The 10,606-nt window shown below is 42.0% G+C and overlaps 1 protein-coding gene across 3 annotated transcripts in view; it reads right to left on the bottom strand.

The window, feature by feature from the left end:
* Nucleotides 1-10,606, bottom strand: part of LZTS2 (leucine zipper tumor suppressor 2) — a 378,469-nt gene that overhangs the window by 40,705 nt on the left and 327,158 nt on the right. For all 3 annotated transcript variants that reach the window (XM_053692473.1, XM_053692472.1, XM_053692474.1), the window contains one exon: nucleotides 9,547-10,068. In XM_053692473.1, coding sequence (XP_053548448.1) covers nucleotides 9,547-10,029 — 483 coding nt within the window. In that variant the 5' untranslated portion in view covers nucleotides 10,030-10,068. The remainder of the gene's footprint in view (nucleotides 1-9,546; nucleotides 10,069-10,606) is intronic.

Here is a 10,606-nt window from a genome sequence, read left to right as displayed (position 1 = left end):
AGCTCAGCCCCATTGTTTCCTATGGGGAAATCGTGCACGAGCACGTTTAGCCAGCTCACAGCTGACTTAAGCAACGCTGGTATTGAGGTGAGATGTGGAGCTAAATTCTGCTCTACCCTCACCTTTTTGCAGCTAACGCCAGATTTAAAAAAACCTGTAATACCAGGCTGATGGCTGCACACTGAAAGTGCTCTGACACCCATGCACTCTCAGCATAAGGCTAAATGCAGCATACAGCACTAATTTATATATAAATAAGATCCTCTGACTCAGAATATTAGACTGCTTCACTGTTACAACTTATTCTGGAGTGAGCACCGGATGAGGGGAGCGGCGCAGGGTGAGGCCTGTAAGTAAAGAAAACCGGAGCCCCGGCCTATCAAGCCTTGCGCTTCCGACACAATACGGAGCAGTATATTTCAATACCTCGGCCGAAGCAGACATACCGGATAGCCGGGAGGCTATTGGTACCCATTGATCCACATACTGACCGAAAAGGCCCACAATCCAAAACGATCGACGGAGCACGCTGACATCCAAATACTGAAGGGGCATACGGACACCGCTCGCCAGTAAGGACAAGCCAGGCCCAGTCTCAGGCCATCACAAGAAGAGGCGATCCGCTTGGACAGTGGGACACAGACCTGATAAGCGGTGAGTTGCGCCAATAGGCGCGATATACACTTGGGCCTTACACTTCAGAAACCCTGTAACGTCAGTGTTAAGGCACATATTTAGGTGGCCGGAGGTCAAAGACATAATAAACAAGATATATCCGTCAGGCTGAATAGGAATATTGAGGCATCCCAGAGCTTACCAAAGGGGCAGGAAACAACAGATACAAATAGGCCTGTACTTTGCCTCACCTCACTTTTACTTTTCCCTATACATAGTCATTGAGCCTCTCTCCCTGTAGCAACCCTCACAACTACTTGTGATCTGGCAGTACCCAGAGCTGCTAGCAAAGCACACACTGTGAACTGTAAAATATGTCAACTAAAAGGGGTCCCAAACCACCAAAAGCTTTACAATCAGCAAGCATGGAAAGCTATTTAATATCAACGGATTCAGGACAGGGCACACAAAAAGATCCTCCAGATATAGCCAACACGCAAGAAGCTATCCTCCCTTCTAGCTATGACCCTAAACAATCTGGATATGTCACAAAAGAAGATATTAGGCATCTGTCCTCTAAAAATGACATAAAAGCAGCCATATTAGAAATGAGAAATATGTTTGGGGAACTCAAAAAAGATATTGCCAATATAGATCATAGGGTTACATTAGTGGAGGAGTCACAAGAGGTTCTGCGCTCAGATGTGCAACAAAATTCTAGCTGCGTGCAATTGCAGGAAGCAACTATCCTCAATCTAAATGAAAGAATTGAAGATCTAGAAAATAGGAGTCGTCGGAACAACCTAAGGGTGCGGGGTGTCCCCGAAACAGTAGCCCCAACAGAACTAAACGACTACATACAGAGGCTCTTTAAATGCATCAAAAACAGCCCTGGGGATGATGATATACATGTTGAAAGGGCCCACAGAGCCTTAAGGCCAAAACCACCGGCCAGGGCCCCACCCAGAGACATTATTATTAAGCTCTTGTCTTACAGGGACAGGGAAGATATACTCCGGCACGCCAGAAACAAACAACCGCTAACGCATGAAGGAGTAGAGATTCAAATATACACAGATTTATGCAAAAGCGAAGGGAGATGCGCTTTATTACAATGGGCCTCAAAGATCAAAGGATCCCTTATAGATGGGGCTTTCCAACCTGCCTAATAGCATCAAAAGATGGAGCCACGGCCACGTACCGCACGATAGCTGATCTTCCAGCCTTCAATCAAACCCTTGGAACACAGATCAGGCCTTTGGGCCCTGCAGCAGACCCAATGCCCGTGAGAGAAAATCGCAGAGCAAATGAAGACCCTCATGGTAGAGGGCCCCTCTGAGCCCATCACCTCTTCACTGAGGAGATACACCATTTGCACTTGAGCAGGACTGCTAAATTTGCTGTGATCTATGTGCAGCTGATACCACGTCCAGGAACATGCTTCTCATATACGACAGATAAGTACATGAAAATATACTGTGTTATTTGCCTCTTTTTTTTTCCCTCTACAATTCTTTAGTTCGCACACTTCTGGATGTGACTTACGTTCAAGGTCTGTTTTAAAGGCCTCACAGTCCAAAAGTCTAACTTACTGCAGTCAGGTTTATCTATAAACATTAGAACCAGATGTAAGAAAATGTGTAATACCCCTTATTGGGATAAATTAATACACCTGCCATTTGTAGGCGGGAGATAAATAAGCCTGGAATTCCAGTGGACTAGAGACTATTGGAGCTATACAGTAGCGGCAATACTCATACTACGGACTGCAAAGTTAAAACAATTTCTGTTACTGTTTTTCTTCAGTTACTGCTGGGGAAATTTACATGGCAGCTTATACTGGGGAAATGTTCTTATTTTATTACAGTTCAGTACATGAAAAGTTTATTCACTATTGTCTATCAGTTGTTAGTGATTCCTCATATTTTAGATCTGTTTTGGGGAGTCTGCTGTTGGGATGTAAAATATTATGGTTGTACTCATGATTAGCAACTTAAATTAAAAATAAAGATGGGCCAAGTACCACCCTGGTATGACTAGATACACATACCACTCAAACAAGGGTTATTGGTGAGTTCAGGGCTCTAGTAACTGAGATAATGCTAAGGTTACACTGAGGTGGCAAGCACTACTGAGATTACTACGCCACTGTCACGCTTGCTGTCAGTGTTCAGGCTAAATTGTTATATGATATTTGAGTTCAGCGTCCTACTGGATACACTACAGCTCACGATACATACACGACAGCCCCTAGGATTAAACTACTTTACACAAGCACTACCCATAAACGTAGAGCTGCATGCTCATACTTAGGCAATACTTCTACCCTATTATAGGATACCTTAGCCCCCATAGAAACATTACTATATAGTCACGTGGCAGAGACAATTAAAACCCCCATGTCACACTAAAGACTCTTTAAATCAAACAAAGATACACCATGATACACATCATTACTCGCACTAAGAGAAGTCACTTTGTGACGCTAACTGAAACTCACCGCAACCCTATAGAAAGATGTAGCTCTCTCATGTGTCAACCAAATCTACTTAAATATAACTCAATGTTAGATAAATTACTGAGTAAATCAAAGTCAATGTTATAAGTTATGTATATTGATTGCTGTGTTTGCCTACAAGTTATAATGTTAATAGAAATAATTCATTTGCTGAGAGTGTAGGGGTTACTACCCCCATTGTTAGATTATCTTCACTCTAGTCTGATAGAGTTGGACTCTATACTTACTATTCTCTTTTTCTTTTCACATTTCCTCACCTTATCTTGTATATTTTTATATACTAGAGAACTCTGTTTCCCCCCTCTTTTTATCTACTTTTCTCCCCCCCCCCGTATCCTGCTTTTTCTTGGCACTAGCCACATAAAGTTATCCTTATAATCTGATCTTTTCTCCTCCCACTTACCTACCTTCTCCACCTCCCCCTTTCTTTGTATCCTCCCTTCCACAAACCCCACCCCCACCCCCCTCTCTCCCTCTTCCCCCCCTTTTTTTTTTTTTTTTTTTTTCTCCTCATATAGCTTCCCTATACCACTCACCCTCTCCTCTTTTTGAAGCTACCAGCTAGCACAATGAGGGGCATACGGGATCACACCATAGATTTAATCACAATAAATGTTAAGGGATTTAATAGCCCTGGAAAGAGATCGATTGTCACTAGAGATTTACATAGAATGGGGGGAGACGTTGTGTGCCTCCAGGAGACGCACTTCTCTAAATTCAGAGAACCCAAATGGTATAATAAGCAATTCCCAACGGCTTACTTTGCATCCGGCCCCGTTAAAAAAAATGGGGTAGGGATCCTTATTGGGGCTGATGTGCCTCTCCGGATGGAGCAGGTCATAAGAGACCCAGAAGGCAGGTACTTAATCTTAATTGGCACCTTATATGGCAACTATGTAACACTTGTTAGCGCGTACTTCCCGAATACAGCACAAGATATATTTTTTAAAAAATTAACGAACGAAATTTTAGAGACACAAAAGGGAGTACTCTTTCTTGGTGGTGATTTCAATGTTTCATTCTGCCCCATGTTAGACACCTCAGATGGGCTATCTAGCACTAAACACAAGATAGTCAAACAGATGTCTAAATGTCTTAGAGATCTGGTCATACACGATGTTTGGCGCACATTGCACCCAAACACTAAAAACTATTCCTTTTACTCCCACCCCCATGGGAAATACACCAGAATCGATTACATATTTACAGACTCGGCGGGGCTCTCTAGCGTCACTGGCAGCAACATAGGTCAGATCACCTGGTCTGACCATGCCCCAGTGAGGTGTACCATTAAATGGCCTGAGATGCCAATTACCCCATTTATATGGCACCTGGATGAGTCCCTGCTGGACGAGCCCTTACTAAGACAGAAACTGGATAGTACCATCCAGGAATATTTTCGCAATAATTCAGGAGGCGGACTAGCAGAAACGACGGTATGGGAAGCACATAAGTGTGTTCTGAGAGGAGAGTTGATTAGACATGTATCCGCGCTCCGTCGGGAACAGAAATCTCGCTACGCTGCACTACTTGAAAAAGTGGCACAAGCCGAAGCCGTTCATAAAGAACAGCCGACTGACAGAGCATTGCAAGCTGATCTTATTGAAGCAAGATCGGCTCTATTGCAACATCTCCAGAAAGAGCAACAAATTAAAGCTCTTCGGCTACGACAATATTACTTTGAACAGAGCAACAGGGCAGGGAAATTCCTTGCACGAGCTCTGGAACGCCAGAGACTTAGAACTTATGTATACGAAATCAAGGATCACCATGGGGAGACACACAGAGAAGGACCGGCTGTAGCAGACACGTTTTGTGGCTTCTATGAAGCCCTATACAATCTTCGTCCTAGGGAGCCGGAGGGACGGGACCAAATTCATAATAATGACCAGGAAAATTATATCGTAAACTACCTACAAGGTATTAATATGCCTTGTCTGTCTCGAGACGAAATGGAGCAACTTGAAGCACCATTCACTATAGAAGAGATCCAGAGAGCGATTAAGCACCTGCCAGGAGGTAAAAGTCCTGGGCCAGATGGCTTTGGCATGCGTTATTACAAAACATTCCGAGACAGACTGGTGCCTCATTTGCTTACGATGTTTAACCAATTGTCCGACGGCACCACCCTACCAAGTTCCATGCTTGAAGCACATATCTCGGTCATACATAAACCCCCGAAACCTGAGAATCTACCCAGCAACTACAGACCTATCTCGCTCCTTAATTCGGACGTAAAAATCTTAGCAAAAATGATAGCTAACCGCCTTGCCAGACTGTTGCCGCAATTGATCTCTACAGATCAAGTGGGATTTGTTCCGGGCAGAGAAGCCCGGGATAATACCCTTAGAATATTACAATTGATTTCTCACGTAGGATATAACTCGGCTCCGTTGGCACTTGTGTCCACGGATGCTGAGAAAGCATTTGACCGGGTGAATTGGTTATTTATGCGACATACCCTGACAAAGCTGGGATTCGGTGACAGTATTATAAGAACGATCTTCGCGCTATACTCGACGCCTAGCGCTAAGGTGCGCGTTAATGGAATGCTCTCGAGACCTTTCCGGATCTCTAACGGGACGAGGCAGGGGTGCCCATTGTCACCCCTGCTATTCGCCTTAGTAATCGAGACTTTAGCTTGTAGGATACGTAGTAATCCTGACATAATGGGACTGGTTGTCGGGCACAAAGAACATAAGTTGGCCATGTATGCGGACGACGTTCTAGTGACGTTGTCAGATTTATCTATCTCGCTTCCAGCCCTATTGACTGAATTCGCAGAGTTTGGACGGGCTTCGAATTTCCAGCTTAACCTTTCCAAGTCTGAAATCATGAACATCTCTATACCGACAGACTATTTTAGTGAAGCATGTGATAATTGCCCACTTAGCGTCGCGAAACATCGTTTAAAGTATCTCGGGATCTTTCTGAACCCGAAGATCCCTGATATGGTTGATATGAATTATAAGCTGATTAGAGACGCAGTGACAGATGATATGGCCAGATGGAGGAACAAATCCATCTCATGGATGGGTCGCATCCATGCGGTTAAAATGAATGTCCTACCAAGGATTCTCTATATCATGCAAGCACTCCCTCTCACATCAGCACTACCCTTCATCCACCAGATACAATCAGAAATAGAGACATACATCTGGAAAGATATAAAACCGAGAATCAGGAAACAAACAATGTACCTGCCCAGAGATAGGGGAGGAGCAGGAGTTCCCTTACTTAAAACATACTTTAAAGCAATTATAGTACAGAGATTGGTCCATTGGTGCCACAACCAATCAGATAAAGCTTGGGTAGAACTGGACCGAGAACTTCTGCAGAGAAGAAATGTAGGCGCTCTTGCCTGGATGTCAGCAGAACACCGAACACCCCTGATCGAACAATACCCCTTATTAAAAGATGTGTTCTGCATATGGGACTCATCGATCAAGCAAGACAAATATATCTCTTCTATTCCTTCACCGGTGACACCGGTGTTTGATAACGCAGAAAATGCCTTAGCAAGCAGAATACAGCCCCAGAGAAATACGTACATGTTGGCAGAAGCCGCCATATCTAATGCTTTTCATCAAGGCAAGATACAGACCCAGGAAAAACTAAAAGAGTGGGATGCATGGCTATTCTCCTCTTGGTTTAGAGTAGCGCAGTTTCATCACTATGTAAATGGACATAAGGATAAATCCCTCTTTATGAGAGAAAAAACACCTCTGGAGCACATCTGCACTATGGCCCAGGTGCCTGGTCATTTGATATCACGCCTGTACAAATTATTGCTCACAAGCAGTGATGAACTCTTATACAAAAGCGTGGAGTACAGACCTTAACCTAGACATTACCTCAAAAGATTGGTTACAGATTTTCAATAAAGCAAAAAAAACCTCAGTCTCGATGAGATTACAAGAAATGCACTTTAAATTTCTGAGCCGATGGTACATGACTCCACAAAGGCTAAGTAAAATCTACCCACAAATGAATGGGGACTGTTGGAGGGGCTGTGGAGAGTCCGGCTCAATAATGCATATCTGGTGGGCGTGTCCGCGGATTCAGGAATTTTGGATAAGAATTTATGCCGAATGCAGCCGGCTTCTCGAGATAATATTGCCTCCAAACCCAAACAATCTGATATATCATGCTCTTCCCAGAATGGTGGTGGAAGCGAAGCATAGGCTGTTTTTACTAATGTTAAACGGTGCCAAGAGCTTAATACCAAAATACTGGAAATCTGTCAATGTGCCGAGCCTGAATGAATGGAAACATGGGGTCAGGGACCTGCTTGATTTGGAGAGGTTTCACTACCTCAAAACTGGAAAACTTGCACTACATGAACATATGTTAATGATCTGGGAAGGTAAAAATGTATGAAAGCCTAAAAGGATCTAAACCAATCTGGATGACCTGGGATGGCGTGTCCTGGGGGTGCACATAATAAGCCATTTAGGAGGGGAAATGAGATTAGAGAGACCGTTGAGACTATAACCCTGGATTTACCCCAGTATTGAAAACGGATCGCCTACAGTGTTGATCACCCCCCCTCTACCCTTGTTTACCTTAGCCCCCTCAAGCCCCTCCTTCAAAACTCCCCCCACCACCCTCTCTCCTTCTGAACCCCCACTCCCCCTTTTTTTTTTTTTTTTCTCTCTTTCCTCTCTCCCTTCCCTCTCTCCACTCCCAAACCGGCCTTTTCTCCTTCCTATACTCATTTTAACTCTTCTTCCTGTTTTTTCTTATTTTCCACCACCCATATAGGGTATGACTTAATACCCATGAAAATGTAATACTTTGACCAATAGATATGATATACAGCCATGCTGTATACCATCACGCTTCTGAATGTGAACAGTGTACCAGAGATATAATCCTTAAGCGCTATTAGAGATATACTATAATTGCACTATGTATACAGTTTAATATCTTTATGATGCTTGCTTTGAAGTTACTGTTGATTTTTCAATGTTTGTTTTCCAATGCTGGTCACTCAATAAAGCTTTATTTAAAAAAAAAAAAAAAACCTGTAATACCAGCGTTGTCTTAAGGGAGCGGTGGGAAAAAAAGGAGCGTTAGCCCCGCAAGCCTTACCGACAAAAACTCGTAATCTAGCCGAAAGTTATTTGTGTGTTGCACTTTTACTCTAATAAATCCCGCAATAAAATGAGCCAAATACTGTAGACCGCAGCAATTATTGGCAGTCGTTTCACTAGCAAATTACGAATAATAAAAACACATCCCTATGTATTACAAACAGCTGCAGGAATACTATTTTTATACTGCTTGTTTATGTAGTCCTTCTACAGCAGTCAATTTGTTCAGTGTAGATGGCAGTTTTAACAGACAAAAAAAGCTTTTCCAAATGTCAAAATAAAGATAAAGGGCTATTTGTAAGCAAATCAACACTCTCTAATAGATAATAGGTTATAATAATTTGGAACACATTAAAAAAGAAGAAAATGTACAATTCCTTAATTTGAAGGGACACTTCAATGCAAGCAACGGTAAGCTCTAGTATGGGAACACATGAAAGGTGCCAGTCTCAAATCTCTGCAAGTTTATGATTAGTGTGTACCCAACATGCTTACCTTTCAATCTAATGTGGCATAATCACCAAAATAACGAGTGCTAGTCTTGGAGCTTCTAAGCTAAGTAGGTTTTTTTTTCCCAACAGCTTTTCACAAAATTGTTGCAAACTCAATTTATTTATAATCATTTATTTGTAGTGCACCAGCAGATTCTACAGTACTAACTATTCTGGGTCTATAGAACATCAGAAAAAAATGTGCCGCAATGTCACTTTAATCTGTAGAACAATGATAAAAACATATCTACGGCTGCTCTGTCTAAAAATCCCAGAAACATTCAACCACTGTGTAAAAGGCACTGACCTGGGATTTAAAGGGAGATTGTGGAACAAAATGTATTTACTGTAAATAAAAAATTTTTTACACTGTAATTATTTGTATGTCATTTTTACACTACTGACCATCAAACCTGCAAAGGGCTTAAACACATAGGTAAAGTATCAATCTGGGACTAACACTGTAGCTCCCAAACGGAATACAGCCAGTGACTCAATGACTGGCTATGTTTTGCTTACAGCACCTGAGTGATTGTCAGGGTCACTGCTGATTGGCTCCGTAACTATGTTTGGCAGGAAAGTTGCAATGCTTGTGGCTTTTACGTGGGACTTTACCTATTTGTTTAACTCCTTTGAGGGGTCAAACAGATTTTATGGGTTACTTGTTCTAACATTAGTTAGTAGCTTACATACATTAGAACATCCATATAAACATATTTATAGTCTGTCATTTACTTTCAATATGGTGTATGTATATTTGCTAAGCTGGTAAATTTGGCATTACGATAAATCTTACTTGCATGTAAGCATTTCATTTCTGCTATACCTTTTCTAATTTTCCAGAGACAGGTACAAGTTTAGGTGGCGGTCCCCTTATATTCCCATTGATGGACCGCTCATCTCGTATATCTTCAGCATCACTGCCGGGGCTGATGGGAGCTCTGGCTTCACGCCATTCTTCTTTTAAGTCATCATTGACATAGGTATAATTTCCGTTAGTCCCAGAGGTAGTGGCACACGGCTTCTTTGTAGGAAGCCCACCGAACAGAGGGTCCTGGGAACTATAATTATTTTTTAAAAGTCCATCCTGCGATTTAAAAAAGTTTGGCATGTTAACAGTTTTGCGGCACTTATTGCTAAATTCAGACGCCTTGCACTGTTTGTCATGATACGGTCTTCCAGAGATGAGGCTGCTGACACTACCCATGATGCTCTCTGTTATGGGTGAACTTCCACTGGGATGGCTTTGGGCAATGCTGAGTTCAGAAGTCTGGTCAGAGGACAATGGAAGAGCGTGAATTGCAGCCATGATGTAGCTGTTGTGAATCTGTAGCTCCACATAGGCACCCTGGAAAAATAAAAGAGTATTGAGTCAAATGATCTACAATATATTAACATTTACTGTCAACAGACTCATCATATACCCCCAGGCATACTTTGTACAGTAGAACAAAAATACAAAGATCAAAGCAAGTTGATTCACTATAGCTGAGATAAAGGCATTCTCTATCAGGGTATAACAAATATAAAGAAATGTATAGAGAAAGCATTTGAACCACACGTTTGCTTCTCTTCCATAGATAATTACTGCAACACAAACTATGTGATACTTTGTATCTATAAGAAAATAAAGCTACAATAGCATTTGAATGATTTGTTACCTGTAGTATTTTATTGTCCTTTTGTTAGACTTTAAAGGGACAGTCTACTCTAACATTTTTATTGTTTATGAAGATAGATAATCCCTTTATTACCCATTCCCCAGTTTTGCATAACTAACATGGTTCTATTAATAACTTTTGTACCTCTGTGATAACCTTATATCTAAGCCTCTTTTGACAGCCCCCTTATCACATGGCTATATTTTTATTATCTATTTGACTTGC

Source organism: Bombina bombina, chromosome 9 (genome assembly GCF_027579735.1).
Source record: "Bombina bombina isolate aBomBom1 chromosome 9, aBomBom1.pri, whole genome shotgun sequence".
Lineage (NCBI taxonomy): Eukaryota > Metazoa > Chordata > Amphibia > Anura > Bombinatoridae > Bombina > Bombina bombina.
The sequence above is the reverse complement of the archived record's forward strand: the minus strand, read 5'-3'. Positions and strand labels throughout refer to the sequence as shown.